The sequence below is a fragment of the Rhea pennata genome, chromosome 16 (genome assembly GCF_028389875.1).
Source record: "Rhea pennata isolate bPtePen1 chromosome 16, bPtePen1.pri, whole genome shotgun sequence".
Lineage (NCBI taxonomy): Eukaryota > Metazoa > Chordata > Aves > Rheiformes > Rheidae > Rhea > Rhea pennata.
Window position 1 is genome coordinate 7280465 of NC_084678.1, and position 18266 is coordinate 7298730.

Below are 18266 nucleotides of genomic sequence, written 5' to 3' on the forward strand. Positions count from 1 at the left end.
GGCATGGTGCTGCGTGTCTCCCGGGGGAAGCCGTGTTAACTGTGGAATTTACCCTGCAGCAGCCGAGGTTTCCGACGGGAACGGGAGCTGCGGAGGTGGCCCCGCGCGGCGGCAGGGGCGCGGGCGCCCGCTCCGGCGGTGCCCCAGGCGGGAGGCAGGCGCGAGCCGGGCAGGTCCCTGCTCGCGGGCAGTGATGGAGCCGTCTCTCCTTGTGTCCCCGGATGTTTTGCAGGGGGTTTCTCTCCTGAACGGTGAGGACGGCTATAGCCCACCTCCGGCTGCTGTGATCACGAGTTGTCTCTCTTCCTTCCCGTAGTGGTTGTCTCCTCTGACCGTAGGGAAGCAGTTTCTTCCCGAGTAGTTTATCAGCAGACTTGCACAGATCAGTGTTTCTGGACTAGATGATCTCCAGAGGTCCCTTCCAACCTTACTGATTCTATGATTCTGTGATAGGAGTGTAAGATGCCAACTTCACCCGACTGTCCCCTTCTGAGAGCGATCGCTTAGCGAGCGATTTATCCTGCATGGGAGCCAAGCGGAGCCGGGGGCGCTGCCGGACTCGTGGTGCCTTTCTCGGCCCTTTGCGTCTCGGTTTTATCCCTGCCGGTTGTGTCTCCCCAGAGCTGCCTCCTGCTCTCCCTCCCTAGCCGCGTGGCGGGTGCTGCAGGTGCTCTCCGGGCTACCGCGCTCTGCAGCCTCGTCCCTGGCCACATCCTCGGTGGGCGGCTGCGCTGCACCGCGCGCCGGGAAGGACCTTGCTGGGCTCGCCGGACCCGAGCTGCCGCCGGGGTCTGTGGGGGCGGCCGTGTCCCCTGCCCCTGCCCGAGCGGGCTGTCCACGAGGCTGGAGCACAGAGAGCTCTCCCGCGCGTTCGGAGGAGCGGGGCTTGGGCTGGGTTTGAATTCCGTGCTGGATCAGATTATTCTGGCTGGATGACGGCTCCTGACTTTGCTCTCATCATACCAAGGCCTTGCTGTTCAGCAGCTTGTAGTGTGCCAGGCTTGGATGCTGCGGGAGTGTTGGTGCCAGGCGGTCCTCATGTTATAACACTTCCCCCCCCAATCCCCCAAATAAATGTGTGTCCCTACAGGAGCAAGAGAGCAAAAGCCAAGGCAGGAAAGCAGAGATGGGCAGAGAGCGAGAGAAGTGGCATAAACAGTCTAAATAATTTACCCCCCAAATTTGGGCACCCACCTCAGGCGCATTAAATAATCATCCAGGTGCCGAGCATACCTCAGAAAAGCCACCGAGAAGGAAAGTGCTGCAAAACACTAGTGAGGACTGGCGGTTTTGCTCAAAGTAATACTTCCCCCGAAGAAGTGAGAGCACCAGGCTGGCATGCGCTGAGGCATGTCTCTGGCCAAGGACCTGGAAACGTGGGCAAACACATCTGCACAGGCACGGTCGTGTGCCTTGTGCTTGTGGAGGCTTTTGCTTTCAGCTCTCCAAAGGTAGTTTGGAAAAAAATCCCAGAGATTAACTTTATGGAGCTCCTTGGAAAAATGTTCTTTGCCAGTGACTTACAGGGACCTCTGAGTAGCTTTTGTCTGCGCTGGTGTTAATGTGGAGGCTGCTCTACCCAGCACACGGCTGGCATCCCTGTGATGTGCCGTGAGGAGGGAGTGTCGGACGAGCCACTGCTCCACATTCCCCGGTGCAAATTTCCCACTCTTCTTCTGGCTGCAGAGAGCAGCCGTGCAGCCAGTTAAAAAATGTTTGGCTGGACATCAGATCCGCCTGGTTTGCAAGTGAAAATAAGGTTTGTCTGCTGGCCAGCTCCACCCAGAGCAGAAAGTCAGACTGAGTTATTTTTATTTATTTATTTATTTTTGCTTGGCAAACAATTGCTTCTCTAATGAAATTTAGCTATGTTGAGACTGCCAGTCTCAAGTGGGAGAAGTTTCATGTGGGTCCAGAGAAGTCTGGGGAACTGATCTGCCACAACTGCATTTTTGCCTGGAGGAGCTGCGAGTGGGAGTCTGAACCCCAGGGGACTCATGTCCTCCATGGGAGAGTTCCTCACTGGGCTCCTTTTCTGAGAAGCAGATTGCTGTTTTGCTCCCCCTGTTTCCAGTCCTTCAATCAGAAGGTTGAAGCCTTCTTTCCGAAAGCTGGCCCATGCATTTTGATTCGCATGGCATCTGCTGAGGATATCCCACCTGGGCTGGCGTGGAGAGATGTGCTGTCACCATAGATGGGTGCTTACGAGCAGTGGCCACCTGCAGCACTGATTTCATGTTTTCTTCTCCCCATAGTGAGTTCCCCAAGTCCCGGAGGCTGTGTGGTCTTGGATTGCAATGATGAAGCTCCTACCTGTTGCTCCTCTCCTCCTGCTGGTCCTAACAGGGCTGGAAGCTAGACCAAAACCTGCAGGTGAGCCCAGATCAAGGCCGTGGGAACTAAGTGGGAATTGTTTGGTGGAGAAATGAGGCAATAAAACCCTTGGAGAACGGCATGCTGTTTGAGGTGAGGAAACCAGATGCCCACTCTCCATGGCCGCACCGAAGGGAGAAGGGAGCCGCGTGTGTCTCAGAGACCTCTGGGCACACTGGAGCAATCACGATTACAACTCTTTCTGGACATCATCCCATGGGGACCTGAAGTGTTTGCTTACCGTTAGGGCCAAGTTCTCCCAGGCTTGGGTACAGATAAGCCAAACAAAATATGTTCGTTGGCGTTTCGCTTGCTAACGCTCTCCTGGTTTGCGCTGGGAGTTACATTCAGGTATCAAAGAGGAGCTCTTTGGCTAAATCCTCTCAGTGTGCATGCCCTCAGCAGTGCTTTTCACCATGTCATTAAATTCTCTGCTTTTAGACAGAAGTGGGCAAAATGGCATTAAAAAAAAAAAAAAAGCTGGTGAGGCTGGAGTTGCAGGAGGAATACAAGAATTGCCCAAACTCATCCTTTTCTGCCTGGCTCCTACAGGCCCAGGAGCCTGTAAAGCACAAGGCTGGGGGCTCTCTCCGGCGTGTGTCTGCAGAGGACAGCGCAGGGCACCAGGCTGTTTTATGTTTCGCTGCTGCAGAGCTGGAAACACCATTGCCTAAACCCATCTTGCCAAGGCAGATCCTGGCAGACAGAGAGGCATTTCTGCAGCCCCTCGGGGCAGAGCAGGACAGCGAGAGAGTGGCTTGGAGGCTGGGCACAGCCTGAGGCCATCAGCAGCTGGAGAGGGACGAAAATGCAGGAAGCCGGAGTTGGATCTACTGCCAGGACAACACAGGGGAGGAGGGGACAGTGTCAATCCCCTATAGCCTCTCAGCCAGGGCATGTCTCCTCTGCCTACCCCCAAGGCCAGGACCTCCTCCCACCCTGCCAGTCACCTGCCTTGGGTTCATTCAGCAGTGGGAAGGTGCTGATGTGGGGGCTGCCCAAGCCTGTCCTCTCCGTCCCCCACCTCGGCACAGCCCTAACGCTGCCTGATGGCTCCGCTCCCAGCCCTGCTCCCTGCAGCAGCACCGGCTGGCCGAGGGGTTAAACCATCTTTTTGCTCCCCTTCCAGCCCTGAAGTGCAAGACGGGCCCCCTGGACATCGTGTTCGTGATCGACAGCTCCCGCAGCGTGCGCCCCTTTGAATTCGAGACCATGCGGCGGTTCATGATCGATATCATCAGCAGCCTGGACGTGGGCCCCAACGCCACACGGGTGGGAGTGATCCAGTACTCCAGCCAGGTGCAGAATATCTTCTCCCTCAAGACCTTCTTCAAGCGGGCAGATATGGAGAAGGCCATCAACAACATTGTGCCACTGGCCCAGGGCACCATGACAGGACTGGCCATCCAGTACGCCATGAACGTGGCTTTCACCATGCAGGAGGGTGCACGCCCACCGCACAAGAAGATCCCCCGGGTTGCCATCATCGTGACAGATGGCAGGCCCCAGGACCGCGTCAGTGAAGTAGCTGCACAGGCCCGTGCCGCTGGCATTGAGATATACGCTGTGGGCATCCAGCGGGCAGACATGAGCTCACTGCGTGCCATGGCCTCACCACCACTGGAGGAGCACGTCTTCCTGGTGGAGTCATTTGAGCTCATCCAGCAGTTCGGCAAGCAGTTCCAGGACAAGCTCTGTGGTAAGAGAAGTCTGGCATGGCAGCGGGGAGGTGATATGGGCTGCTCGCTGTGCCTGCCCCTTGCCTCAGGAGCCTGTCACAGAAATTGGGCTGAAAGATGACTTTTGGATGGGTATTTGTGGTTGCATTCAAGCAGCTTCCTCCAGCATGAGCTCTGGAGAAGCCTCTTGAGGGAGAACTGAGGGCTTTCCCGCAATGTGAGCAGGGCACTGGCGACCAAGGTGGGGAGCAGGAGAGGCTGCGAACGCAGGGTGAGGTGTGCCTGGTGGGAGCAGCAGCTCAGGCCCCTGGATGCATGACATAGCCCCATCAATGATGTGAGCTGCAGAGGCCTGGCCACAAGCCCAGCAGATTGTGTTGGCTCCACCAAAGCTTCCCAGCAGTGAGAGAGGTGCCAGGAGCTACTCTGCCCTTGCCAAGAGCAGTGCAAAGGGGAAGCGCTGGGACATCAGTGCCCCTGCAGGTTGCTGGCTCCCCAATGCAGTCCCTTGACAGGCAATCTTTGCTTTCATTTGTGTGGGTGAGATAAAGCAATCTTCAAAAATATTGCTAGCAAATGCTTTTCTTCACCTGTGCCCCGTATCTCTGCCTTGAACTGGAGCATAGCAGCAGCAGTAATGACAGGACTAAATAGCAGAGAGGGAGAACTGGCTTCCCCGGGTGCAACAGGACAGATGACCCATCCCAGAGCTGCAGAGATGTTTCCATGTGGCTCTTGCAAGGTCTCCTCCTCCATGGACACGTGCGTGACATTTGCTGCCTGCATATTTCCCATGCACATTTGTATTTAATAAAATCTTGGCCACGTATCACTGCTCTGCAATATCTGACTGGTCTTGCCTGGAAGCAGAGAGGCTGGTTTGCTCCGTGGTTGCACCGCGCTGGTGCGGTTTGTTAGTTTTGCAGGCTGGGGCCTGACGACAGGCCCTGTGCTGACGGGCTTTGCCAGATGTCTTGCACTGCAACCAATTGGCAAGACCTTGCTCACCAACTCCAGTGTCCATTGAAGGGCAGAAGGCCACGGCCAGCATCCCTCAGGCAGCATTTCCTTCCTGGAACGACACCGGCGCTGCCGGGGGATGCGTGAGCCTGGAGGGCTGTGCTGACACAGCAATGTTGGGGGATACTGCTCCCGAGGCTGCCTGGAGCCCTGATATGCCTGCAGGCCGTACACCTTTGCTTGCCATGCCTTGTTGGTGCCTCCCTGCCTTAGCATCCATTTACCAGCCAAATCTGCAGTCTCCTCTCTGCACAGAGGGGCACAAATGCTCCCAGCCTCTGCAAGGCTCCTCCAGGGCTGGAGAACAGCACCTTGCAGCTGGGCTCAAGCGGTCACTCGTTCAGCTCAAGCTGTTACTGGGATCAGTATTGAGCGCTGATTTAGTGCTTGAGCGCGCGTGAAAGCTGATGCCCTGCGCAGCGTACAAGAGCTGTCTGTGCCATGCACGGGAAATGGGTGCCTGAGCGTTTGGGGCTGGCGGGCCCCGGGGCGTGCAGCTTGCAGCGACTGCTGCACGGGGCCTGGACGCTTTGGCTGCGGGGACAGGGTGCGTTTAGGTCCCTCACACATCCGGCCCGCCCGTGAAGCGCTGTAACGCCCTTCTGCCTTCCAGGGGCGGACATGTGCGTGGAGCGGGACCACGGCTGCCAGCACAGCTGCGTGAGCATCCCCGGATCTTTCTACTGTGAATGCAACCCGGGATACAGGCTCGACGTGGACGGAAGGACGTGCTCCCGTAAAAGCCCTTTTCTGTCCTAACTCCCGTAGAGGACTGGCAGTTACAGGTCTCATGTAGGGAAGCTGAAATACAGCAAAGACCTCGTAAGGCCAGTGGCAACCTGAGGTGCTCTGTTCACTGGGTGTCACAGCCTCCGTTAGCGTAATTGCTGAAAACGGTGCTCTGCGCTAACGGGTTTGCTTTTGTCTGCTGGCAAAAAAAAAAAAAAAAAGCTGGCAAAACTGGACCACCTTTGCTGACAGTAGTAGGAAAGGCCTGTAGACTAGACTCCTGCGCTGCTAAATCCTGGTCACTTCTCTGTGCTGGGACACCTGGGACTCACGTGAACACAAAGTGCTATCCATGATGCGACGTTACTCCTGGTCCCAGCCACTGAAGTGCCCCATGTTTTGGCCACATATCTTGTATTCAAAGCTGTATCGATTGGCCCTGGCCACTGTTCCCAGGCTTTTCCTTCTTGTCTCGTGGCGCAGTGCATAGGGGAGCTCCCTGCGACTGTCCGGAGCAGTCCCTGCTCCAGCTGACCCGGGGGACAGGCTTGCCCCAGATGCTGATGGCCCATGGGCCTCCTCCGGGGCCAGCGGTGCCAGGGGGCCAGGCAGGGAGCCTGACGGGGTGTCTGCTTCACCCTGCAGCCATCGATGTGTGTGCAGACGGGAAGCACGGCTGTGAGCACCAGTGCATCAGCACTCATGGGTCCTACTCGTGCCGATGCCACGCAGGTTACTACCTCAACCAGGACAAGAAGACCTGCACGAGTAAGTGGCTGTCTGCGTTCCTGCTGCTTCTTCCTTTCCTTCTTCATCTGCTTCTCATTCTTCCTCTGCTTCAGTCTTCTGCCTTTAAGACCTCCGAAGACCTGCCTAATTTGAGCTGTGTTGGAAAGAGGGCAGGGAGCCTGCTGCAGGGCTTCGTGGACCTTTAACACTCCCCTTTCTGCCTTTAAGACCTTCCCCTGCCCTTGCTCATGCTGAAAGCGAGGGCTAGGAGCTCTCTTGGTTTTAGCAAGGTGCTAGGAGCATGTGTGATTCCTGCTCCTGGACTCTCTGACCCCACGTGGCACCTGGGCCACTGGCAATGGCAAAGCCCTGGGGGCTCGGGACACAGAGCAGCCCCTGCCCAGGCCTGCCCGTGCGTCTCCTTCTCCCACCAGTGATCGATTACTGCAGTTTCGGAAACCACAGCTGCCAGCACGAGTGCGTGAGCGTCCCCAACGGGCACTACTGCCGCTGCCGCAGCGGCTTCACACTTCAGGCCGACAGCAAGTCGTGCAGGGGTGAGTCCCATCTCAGCGTTGCGGGTCTAGAGAGCCCTGCAAGTGTCGGCTGCAGCATGCAGAAGACATATTTATGTCCTCCTGGCACCTCAGGGAAGGGGGAGGGGGCTGGTACAGGTTAGAGGTATTGTAGGATGCTCTTCCTCCAGCTGGACCCTGAGGGTTGAGCCTTTCCGCTCCTCTAACCCACAGTGCTGGGATCTGACCTCCACAGCTGTTCTCCAGGAAGCTGAGCAAGGGTTGTCCATGGATCAGGACAGCCCCTCTCCTGCAGAAGGGGAGCACTGGCTGCCCTCCGTGACACTAGCAGTCTTCCCAGCCTTGCCAGGGTTCCTGGGAGGGAGAGGGTTCTGCAGGCTGTTCCCAAGCCATGGTGCTTGGATGAAGATAACCGCATGCCTTTGGCTTGTTATTTCAGCTACTGACCTCTGCAATGGGGTGGATCATGGCTGTGAGTTTAAGTGCGTGAGTGCTGAGGGCTCTTACCACTGCATTTGCCCTGAGGGACAGCAGCTCCAGGCTGATGGGAAGACGTGTAACAGTGAGTACAGGGATGCAGTGTGTGGCATCCTCAATGTCCGGGCTTCGGTCCACTGCTGTTAGGCACCAAGCAGAGGCAGGGCTGAGATGTGAACTAGACTGTGGATCTAAGTGGGAATTTGAGCTGGGCTGGAAAGAGGGCAGAGAGCCTGCTGGGCTTGGTGGAAAGCCCCAGCTGCTGGATGGGGGCTGTAAGGGGCGTGCATGGAGAGGTGAGGGCTCATGTCCTTAGAGACATGGTCTAGGAGTAATGGGAGTTTTGGAGAAAATTTCAGGACAGGAGAGACCAAGGGGAGAGACTTTCAGAGGATTTTAGGGTGGGAGTGGAAGTCTTCAGGCTGAGCTATCTAGACACACTCTGTCCTGATTCCCAACTTCAGTATAGCGGCAAATCCAGGGGACACACCCACATGGTGGCCTGACGCCCAGCAGGTCTGCCCCAGCCCTGTCCATCCGTTCCCCCGGTAGTGTCCCCTGGGCCCCAGCTGGGCTGGGCCCTTCTCACTTTCCTCCTTTTCCTGCAGAGTGCGGGGCTGGGCACGTTGACCTGGTCATGGTGATTGATGGCTCCAAGAGCGTCCGGCCCCAGAACTTCGAGCTGGTGAAGCAGTTTGTGAACCGCATCGTGGATCTGCTGGATGTGTCCCCTCATGGTACTCAGGTGGGGTTGGTGCAGTACTCCAGCCGTGTGCGCACTGAGTTCCCCCTCAACAAGTACACAACGGCGGATGAGATCAAGAAGGCAGTGATGAACGTGGAATATATGGAGAAAGGCACCATGACAGGCCTTGCCCTCAAGCACATGGTGGAGCACAGCTTCTCCGAGCTGGAAGGTGCCAGGCCTCTCTCCCACAATGTGCCCAGAATTGGGCTGGTCTTCACAGATGGGCGCTCCCAGGATGATATCTCTGAATGGGCCAGGAGAGCAAAAGAATCAGGTATGGGGGTCAGAGGGCTGAGGAAACTGCTTCCTCCTCCAAACCCCGCCACGCTAAGGGAGATGCCCTTAGCCCCTCTAGAAACCCCCCATTCCTCATGACAGCTGCTCTGCATTGCTCCCTCTGGCTGGCATGAGTCTGCTTAGGGCTGGGGCCAGCAGGAAGGTGCTGAGGAACTGTCCCATGCTCCCACACAGGAATTGTCATGTTTGCTGTTGGTGTTGGAAAGGCCGTGGAAGAAGAACTAAGAGCAATCGCCTCCGAACCGGTAGAGCAACACTTCTCCTACTCGGCAGATTTCACCACCATGAGCCATCTCGTGGAGAACTTCAAGCTGAACATCTGCCCAGGTGAGTGCAGGCTGAGCCAATGGCCCCTCATCCCCAGCTCAGCCTCAAGTTGAGGTAAGACCTCCTCTCCCTGACAGGGAGAGAGAGTTCAGATGGCTGTAACCACCCTGTGTTACGTCCATTAATCTTCTTACACTCACAATAGTTGCACAGGGACAGGCAGTGCCACTAATCCTGAGAACAGTGAACTTACCCAGAGACATGCAGGACATCTGTGGCAGAGCAAGGAGTCCAGCACTGGCTGCCAAACCAGAGGCTCTTGCTCTGACCATTAGGCCACCCTTTGCCTACTAGCCATGAAGATGCATGATGTTTCAATGGTAGGGGTCATCAGACAGTGGTCATGTTTGCGGCTGGGCTGATGTTGTCCTAGTTTTTCTCTCTCTGAATCCTTAAGGCTGTTGTGGATGTAGAGAGAGAGGTGGATCTCAGAGAAATTTGAAAGAGGAGAAGGTAGAGCCGGGGGATAGTTAATGCGAAAGGGATAGTGCGTGAGCAGCAGCTCCTGGTGCCGTTGCAAGGGCAGGGTCTGGGATCACACTGTGTTAAAGGATGCCTTATCTCCTTGTCCAGACCTGCTCTTCTGCTGCCAGCAGGTGGAAGAGGACTGACTGGGCTACTCTGGGCAGCCTCCCTTGCTGCCCTGGGGAGGATGAGCAGCATGGCACAGCTGGGCACAGCAGTGCCCTTGGCATCCGATGGGGCTCCAGCGAGGCTCCGGACCCCGGGTCGATGTCCTGCCCTTGCTAGCCCACTCTGATCTGCCCTGCTTCCTGGGTTTAAGGCAAACCAAAGGCCAACATTGCCTGTCCTCAAAGCACTGTGAAGACAGCATTTCACAGGCTGCTTGGTGCCTGTTCCCGGTCTGCACGGCCCTCACAGCATCCAACTGGTGGTGACGGCACCCCGGGTGGGAACTGCTGGGACCTGTTAGAGACCACAGTGGCCAGAAGGACAAGCTCATCAGTGCAATGTGCTCAGCAGCTCCCAGGGCTGTCAAGATGCTCTGCGCCTCTGCAGCCTGCAGCAAACGGAGATGAAGGAGGGATGCCTACATGGGGACTTACTTACTGCGCATTGGTGCTGGAGATAAGCTTGCTGGGATTTTGTTAGATAAGGAGGGATCCAGCCTGAGGAACACAAGCCATTTAGTAACACTGGAAAAAGAGGGGAAAATGGAAGAGAGCTAAATGCACTATGAGGGAGGGAGGGGGAGAGCCCGGTGCAGAGCTGCCAGGGACACTGGGGAAGCTGGCTGCGGGGAACGTGCCTCTGACAGCACCTGAACCCCTGTGGTTTCAGAGGAAGGCAAAGGGGAGATGGAGATCCGCAGCCCGTGCGAGTGCGAGGCGCTGGTGCAGTTCCAGACGAACACCGTGGCCATCCTGGAAAGCCTGACTGAGAAAAATATCCTTTGGGGTGACGCATGAGCACGCAGCAGGCTCTGCCGGGTGCAGGGCAGCCTGTGGGACAGCCCAGGCTCGTCGTAGCCAGGCGGGCTGAGTCCAGATCCATGGTTTGGGAGGTGCAGCGGATAGAAAACAGATGTAATCAGTGCTCTCTGTCCTTGCTAATGGTGCTGGCAGAGCTGTGTCTAGCCAGAAGCCGCCTAAGGGTTAGACAAAAGGATGGGGGAGAATTTAGGCTCTTTCACGGAAGGCGAAAAGTAGTGCTTCGATGTCTGACGTCCCAGCATGGGAGCCAAGTCCTGGCTGAGGTCTCGCAGCACACCAAGGTGAGGCTCTCCCTGGGTGCAAGCAGACACGACTGAGGTTCAGCCTGCTCTGGTTTGGGGCTCAGCCCTCATACGTGGCTCGCCGGCCTGTCCTGCCTCACACTGGTTTCCTTAGCACACCCACTTGCTCAGATGACGGCCAGACTTGAAGCCTTGGAAAAGCAGATTGCCAGCAAGAATTGATCCTTGCAGAAGGCCAGAGGTGCTCAGGCGGGAGCACAGAGACGTACGGTAGCCACGTGGCGTTGCTATTGCTAGGTTATTGTAAACCGTCATTGTTTGTCTTGTATCACAAAATCCTGAGGGGGACTCAGAGTGTATTTAAAAAAAAAAATCCCCAAAAGAACTCAACCTCCCTCTCCCCTCCCCCTGTTGCAAAGCAAATGGGTTCTGCCTTTGCTGTTACCTTGCTCCCCAAACTGGCATTTGGGGTGAGGTGGGATGTGACTGCATGGTCAGTTTGGGCCTTTGGCGAGGAGATGTGATGCATGGCCGTTACCTAAAGCGGCTGGGATGGACCAGCTGCAGGTGGCAGCAGCCTCACTGCAGAGGCCCCTGCACAGCTCCTCTGGCTGCTTTGCAAGAGGAAAAGCTCCTTGGGCGAGCGCACCTGGGAGTTTCTGCTGTCTCCGTGTCTGCTGCGAAGCCGTGAGACAGGGAAGCCCGGTGGCCCGAGGGAAGCCTGGCTCCCGCTGTGCGGCTCGTCCCCGCGCCCTTCAGGGCGAGGGAAGGGAGAGCGCGGCCCTGCCGTGCCCCTGGCAGGGCGCAGGGTCCCCGCGGAGAGGCCCTTCACCTCTGTTTCGGCAGAACGGTATCAGGATCAGTCATTATCCCATTTGATTTTAATCAAATAGCAAAACGATAATAATTCTCTCTATAGCTATGTGTGTGTATATATATTTCATTTTGAGAGCAGGGTAGTACTGTTTTTAAACACCTTTTATATATATATATATATATATATAATTTTCTATCCTGACAATAAAAACACAGACAATTTCTATGACACGTCTGTCCTTCTTACTCGACCGCAGGGGCAACGGAGATGTCTCCACTTCAGAGCAGACGCCTCTAGCTTTCGCGTGGCTGTGCTGCCTGCGGGCTCCATCCGCTTGGGAAAACTCCTACTCGGCGCTCCCCGAGCGTGGTGCAGACCGGGCTCCCCTGGAGGCAGCAGAGATGCTGGGCCTGTTTATCCCCATGGGGGACCTGCCCCTGGTGGCAGGACCCTGCTCGGGGCAGGAGAGCCCTGTGCTCCCTGCGCAGGGTGGTGCAGGATGCTTTCCTGGTGCGGGATGTGGAAGCAGCTGGGGATGCTTTTCCTAGAGGTGCGTGATGAAACGGAGCAGCCAGCCCGTTCAGACACGGCCCCAAGTGCAAAGCTGAGTGCAGACGGCTGAAGCCAGCCCACAGCCCTGGCTCCCGCTGTGCCAGCCCGGCACACCGCTCCTGGAGTGGTCCTGGGACTGGGCTGCCGGCAGGTGTGGGGCTAAGGCTAAAATTCAAGGCCTGAAAACGAAAACCCAGCTCTTTACTGCTTTCAGGGCTACATCCTGCCGATCCTGCTTCCAGAAGCAATTTGCATCCGTGGGACTCCTGCCCTGGGTGGTGAGAGCTAGGATGGGAGAGGTTTTGTGTGCATGAGGCTGAGATTTGGAGAGGAGAAGCAGAAGGTTAAAAGCAGCTCCTGGGCAGGGGTTTGGGGGCTTGCTTGGACTGCTCCAGCAGGAGAGGAATTGAAAAGTATTCAAAGAGTTGCTTTATGAGGAGAGGATTAGCTTTTTCCACATTAAAGTGATATTTTTCCTAGCTCGGTGTGGGGTTTTGAAAGCTTGTGAGCAGGGCTCGCAATCCCGGCAGCACGGCAGAGGGTCATCCGTAGCCTCGTTACGTCTGTCTGCAGGGCTGACAAACAAAGCGCTGGCCATTACCTCCGCCCGAGGTGCGACCCGGGGCTTCGCTGTCAGGCTTGAACAGATGGGAGCACGTTTTGCTGAAAGGGGCTGTTAGCTGGGAAGTTTTCTTCCTCAAGCATGCCTGCAAAGCGCTGGCAGCCTGCAGTCGCTCCAGGGTGTCCAGATGGTTTGGTGCAGGAAGGACTTGGGTTTCAGGAGGAATGTGGGAATTGGGGAAGCAGAAAGCAAAGTTGCCAGAGGCAGAGATGTCACATAACCTGGTACAGACAAGAGACACTGGTCAGGCAGCAGGATTGCTGGGGATGGGGGGAGTGGGAGGCTTAATGGGTCATAAACTGAGTCTGATCCTACTGCAAAAAGAAAAAAAAAAGAAAAGAAAAAGAAAGAAAGGAAAATAAAAGCAATGACCAACAAGCCAGACCAGTGTGCTACAATGAGGGGGAATTAGTAAATGCTTTCTGGGATTTAGTAACAGCCTTGATTAGAGTAGGTGAGGGCTCTCTAACAGGAATTATTAAGCCTTGGTTGGCCTCGCGTCATGTTGGCCAGTGACATTGGCCGGTGAACTTTAAGGAGGCTGTAGACAACCTGGAGAAGGTCTAACAGCAAGACAGAAGAGGCGCTGTGAGGGCTGGCAGCACACCTACAAGTCCAGGAGGCCACCTGCTCTGGGGCGATGAGCCTGGAAAAGAGCCAGCAGAGAAAGCAGCGCATGCACGGCTGCGTGTGAAGGGAGGAGAGGGCAGGGACAGGGAGCTGGTCTGACCAGCAGGGCCCGGACCAAGGGCCGGAGTCAGGGAAAGCATCCTCTGGGCAGAGAGAGGCCGGAGCAGGGGGGACAGCGGGGTGTGGGGCTTCCCTGGGAGCGGGGCAAGCACCGCGCTGGCCTGCAAAGCCTCATTAACAGCTTTTCACTAGGTGGCACCAGACACCAGCACTAATTAGAGCCGCTGGGGCTGGGGAGGCCCCTTCTCGGGCACCCGGGCAGTGGTGGGAACCGGCCACGGCAGCAGGGACAGCCAGGGCCGAGGGAGGCCCAAGCTCGGGCTTCAGGCAGAAGAGGCCACATCGCCCAGAGCTGGCGTGCGAAGGGGACGTGGGCTGGTTTGCAGGGGTGCAAGCTGTCGCTCAGAGGCTTGCTGCATCCTGATAACATTTTGACCAACCCTGCCACCGTGGGACAAGCCTCTGGGGGCCCTGGGTAGCAGGGAAACCCAGGACTTGTGGTTGCAGATAGCCTCCTGCAACCCCACAGAGACACCTGGGACGCCACTGGGTAGGGACCCCTGATCTGCCTGGGCCACCAAAACCTCATCACTCTGAGTTGGATCCATCCAGGAGGGAGGAAGGCAGGAGCCGATGGCAGCACAAACCATCTGTACCTCCAGGAGGCTGAGAAAAGGCAAAATGTCCCAGTGGGATCTCCCTGAAGGAGCCAGGGATTCAGCCCTCCCCAGTTCCCCCTCTCTGCCCTCCGCAAGAAGCGCCATGTGCAGACGAAGACAGCAGCCATGTTCGTACTCCCCTTGCAGCATCACCGCACTGCCAGATTCGAGGCAGGGGCCACGGCACTTTGCAGAGCTCCAAAAAGGATATTTCACCCTGGGGGGGGGGGGGCAACCATGGCAGGAGCATGGCCAGGCTTTACAGGGGCACAACTGCACCCCAAGGTGAGGTAGGGCAGCTGGCCTTTCTCTTGCCATCCCCGAGGAGGAACAAACCAGAGCATGGCCCTGGCCAGGAAATTGCAGCATTAACCAGCAACATCCCCAGCATTGCACAGCACAGGGCTTGCTGCCTTGGCTGGAGGCTTGCAAGGTGCTCTTCACACAGGAAAAAGCGGTGGGTGATGGGAACACCCTTGTGGGACCCTGGCCCTGCACATGCAAGTGGATGGGGCAAGGAATGTGGCACACATTGGAAAAGTGCTTCTCCCAAGGCAGAATGCAAAGTGGGGTCTGCCAAAGGGTCCAGACAACGAATCTGTGGCCAGAAAATGCCATCATCTGGGTTTTTCTGTGGGAGTTTGCACTCAGATTTTATATTTTTTCACTATGACAGAACTTGCCCTGGAGAAAGCACTATCAAAAACCTCCAAGGGATTTTCCTTCCCCCCCTAGCTTGTTTTGCAGTTGAATGCAAGCTTTGCTCCTTGCCAAAAACCAACGTTCAAAATAGTGTTTCCCCCCTGGACTTCAAGAGCTGCAAGAAGCAGCCGTGCTCTTCGATTTTCAGTTAGTCAATCACTTTCCACTGAAACACATGGAAGGACATTTTTCCCCAACAGCCCTAGAGACTTGTGAATGTAAACAGTTAGCTTAAGCTTTGCAGACTCAGATGTTTAAACCCCTTTCTCAGAGACAAAATAATACCAGCAGGGCATAGGACATCCCCATCTCAAACCTCCCTAGGGACAGGCTTGGCCTCAGAGCTGGCTCTCTGAATGTTACCACCTGTGGGGTCCCACCTGGGTCTTCCTTCTCCCAGGGCAAGGCCAGAAGATGATTCACTCGTAGTAGAAACAGTTGTGCTATGAGTTTGTTGGGCCTTTGCATTGGGTAACTGTACTGGGAACATTGGATGACATTGGAACAGACCCTGGAAACAGCTGAGAGCATAATACTGTCCTGTCTCATCCCAGAAGCAACTGACCTCAAAAAGGTTGCTTGAAAATGAACTCAATTCCTTGTTAAAAGTGCTAAATTATTGGTGTGAGGCAGAGAAAGCCTATTTGGGTTAGCTAAGCACTCTCCTGGCTATTTTAATAAATGTTTTTTATAAAAAATTGCAAAAAGCCGCAGCATCATTAGGGAAACTGGACAATTATTAACAAATATCCAGGAAGTTAATGGGCACATGTTCAGTCAATATGTCAGTGTCAAGACACAGTAAAGGAAGGGTGACACAGTGAACACAAAACAGCAGCAGTGCCTGTGACAGAAGCATGCGGGAGCTCCTGGGAGCGGGCCCGGGGAGCCCGGGAGTGGGGCGAGCCGAGCACCAAGGGGGCCGGCCTTGCCCCACAGCAGCTGGCCCTGCTGAGCCTTCCTCTGCCCGGTTGTGAAATCAGGGGCTGCCCAGGACAGGAGCACACGGCAGCCAAGGTCTGGTACATCGGGCTGTGCCACGCAGTTTTCCCCTGGAACATTCCCTGGGTCTGTTTCCCACACAGCTGTAGTTTCTACCTGTACCAGAAATCCCAAGGAAGGGATTTCAGGAACCTGTTACACCAGACAAGTGAGACATTGACCCTTTGATGGGAAATGGAGTAATTTCCCATTACCCAAGAGCCTCTAAAGAAAATAACCTTGCCTGGATGGAGGACAAACTGCGAGGGAAGGGAAGGTGGAGGCCTGAGTGGCTGGTGAGGTCTTTGCTGACTAGAGCCCCTAATCCCAACACGACCGATATCAGTGGTTACTGCTCAGTTGCGCTGTCCCTGTGCACCTGGAGATGTTTGGTGATGGGGGTAAAACTCCTATGCTGGTAGGTCCAGCAACTTTCTTCTAGCACAGAGGTGCTTCCCATATGGCACCAGCCACCCACAAAAGACCCCTGAGTTTGGGTGACCCTCTCAAAGCTCAGGAAAGACTCACCCTTGGCTGCTGCAAAGTTACTTGCTCCCATTACCTTATGCTACTGTGAGTTTGCATGAGCTGTTCTCCTTGTTACGTGCCAATCTCCTCTGCAAAACCCTCCAAGACAGAGGGCCAGCTTGGGCCCACGCTGGCACGGGTAGTCTGATGCACTGCATTGGCACCCATCTGGAATACGCTGCCAGGCTTGGTTTGCAGATGCAGTTAGGACCAGGGTACTGAGGGAAGTCTGAGCAGCAGGGGAACCCCCAAGGGGACGACAGCAGGGTCACTGTGACGCTTCTTCCCTTGGACAAATGCACCTGCCTGTGAGATAGGAGCCCCATCTCTACCATTCTGCTCAGGGGAAAACTGCCCTAGACTAGCTCTCCTTGGCTTGTCCCTCACCTCCCCAGGCATGGCTACAGTTGTGCAATGAGATAAATTTCTCTTTTTGAGCAATTGAACAATATCATGTTTGTCTTGTGCAAACAGCTCCCAGAAGACACATGCAATGGCAGAAGAAAACATTGGCATTCATCCAGCCCTCTTCCCCACCTCACATCCTCCCCAAAAGAGCTTAAATGTCAGCATGCCCCAGCTCTTCACACTTGGACCTCACAGGGGACACAACAACATGAAGTCTGTGGCTGCCCTCCTCCTCGTGGGGATGCTCATCCTCTGGACAGAGCTGCCAGCAGGTATGATATCTCCTTTGAGAAAGGAAAGCTCAAAAGGCCAGAGGGGTAAGGGAAAGAGCTGCACTCACAGGCTGTAACCAAGCTGATAGATGCTTACAGATGTAAAGGCCAAGGGAGGAGAGGATGCAACAATGGTGTCACATACAGCGAGAAGGGTAAGGGAGAAATGGAGAAAGGGATACTTCAAGGTCAACTTCTGGAGAACCTCAGACCCTGGATCCCATGGATATTTCACTGTGAATCAGACAAAGCCATAGGAAAGATGGAGGGACCAGTGCAGCCTGCCCTGGGAGGCAGGGACTCTCACCTTTCTGCAATGCTGACCTTCCCTCCCAGCAGTGAGTAGTGCTCTAGCAGCCGCCCACTCCTGCTGGAGCCTCGTGCAGGGCCCAGGGAACTGTGTAGAGCCAGCAGCTGTGAAGGGACAGCTTCTTTTCATGCTTGCACAGATGTGATTAGAAGGGGATGGCTCCCAGTTCAGTAGTGCATGGGAAGAGGAGAGGACAGACACTAGCTATGCACATTTCCCAGGGTCCATCAGATGCAGTCAGCCAGGAGCAAACACTCTTTCTCTTGCAGGCAGCGCCTGGTCCTGCCCAATTGTCCGGATTACCTGTGCGATGCTCAACCCCCCAAACCAGTGCTACATTGACCAGCAGTGCCCACGGTCTAAGAAGTGCTGTAAAACCTTCTGTGGGAGGAAATGCATCTCTCGCCCACCTCCTTTCCCCGTCTTCCACGGTACCAGGGAACAGCTTGGGTGACCTGGCTCTGGGCAGAACCATGTCTAGCTTCCAGAGCCCTTCCATTTAACCAAATTCCTGGGTTGGGGTTGCTTTAGGTACCAGACCCAAATCACTTTTCTCTCCCTTTCCCCAGTGTGAGCTCCAGCTCCCAGGATGGGCCGAAGGTGTCTGCAGCATCCCTGTGCTACCTCTGGCACCAGCCAGCTGCACAGACTTCTGCTAAGGATTGCCCTACCCCACACCAGGTCCCAGGAGGATGGGGATGGCACTAGTCCATGCTCTGCTGCACTCTGCATCCATCTTGGCTCCTGGACTGCCTCACTGCCAGCTGCTGCATACTGCCCTCTCATCCTCATGCCGCTCCCTCACTGCTGGTATAACCAATAAAGGAGCTTGTCCCAGGATTGTGTGACATGTGGCTTTTCCTCCACCTCCTCTTTCCCTGGCCTCTGCCCCCTTACCCTCTCCTTGCCTCTCTTCCAGATCCACCCTGGGCACATGTTCCCATTTCTACCAGCTCCCCAAAATTTCTGCCTGGGGAGAAGGGATCAAAACAGGACTATCTATGGACCTAGAGTGTGGTTAGGAGCTAAGTCTGGGGAGGAAGCCTGACCAGAGGCAAATAAACCCCAAGAGGAGAGGATAGTCAGAATGAGAAAAAGTAAACTGCCACAGGAC

General features: G+C 55.6%; 2 protein-coding genes across 2 annotated transcripts; both read left to right on the plus strand.

Moving 5' to 3' along the window:
- Positions 1 to 2259: 2259 nt before the first annotated feature.
- On the plus strand, positions 2260 to 10833 carry MATN4 (matrilin 4). Its single transcript, XM_062589536.1, has 10 exons — positions 2260 to 2373; positions 3503 to 4072; positions 5686 to 5808; positions 6447 to 6569; positions 6965 to 7087; positions 7506 to 7628; positions 8152 to 8565; positions 8763 to 8915; positions 10218 to 10322; positions 10775 to 10833. Exons 1-10 carry the CDS (start codon positions 2298 to 2300, stop codon positions 10831 to 10833), a joined length of 1869 nt encoding a protein of 622 aa, XP_062445520.1. The 5' UTR covers positions 2260 to 2297.
- Positions 10834 to 16764: 5931 nt separating this feature from the next.
- On the plus strand, positions 16765 to 17992 carry LOC134147717 (elafin-like). Its single transcript, XM_062589179.1, has 3 exons — positions 16765 to 16842; positions 17422 to 17583; positions 17722 to 17992. Exons 1-3 carry the CDS (start codon positions 16779 to 16781, stop codon positions 17724 to 17726), a joined length of 231 nt encoding a protein of 76 aa, XP_062445163.1. The 5' UTR covers positions 16765 to 16778; the 3' UTR covers positions 17727 to 17992.
- Positions 17993 to 18266: the final 274 nt, after the last annotated feature.

Excerpts from the sequence above, each read along its gene's own strand:
- LOC134147717 (XM_062589179.1), top strand. The coding sequence starts at position 16,779 with ATGAAGTCTGTGGCTGCCCTCCTCCTCGTGGGGATGCTCATCCTCTGG. Across the intron at positions 16,843-17,421 it reads CTGGACAGAGCTGCCAGCAG|GCAGCGCCTGGTCCTGCCCA; the intron begins GTATGATATCTC and ends TTTCTCTTGCAG.
- MATN4 (XM_062589536.1), top strand. The coding sequence starts at position 2,298 with ATGATGAAGCTCCTACCTGTTGCTCCTCTCCTCCTGCTGGTCCTAACA. Across the intron at positions 4,073-5,685 it reads GTTCCAGGACAAGCTCTGTG|GGGCGGACATGTGCGTGGAG; the intron begins GTAAGAGAAGTC and ends TCTGCCTTCCAG. Across the intron at positions 7,088-7,505 it reads CGACAGCAAGTCGTGCAGGG|CTACTGACCTCTGCAATGGG; the intron begins GTGAGTCCCATC and ends TTGTTATTTCAG.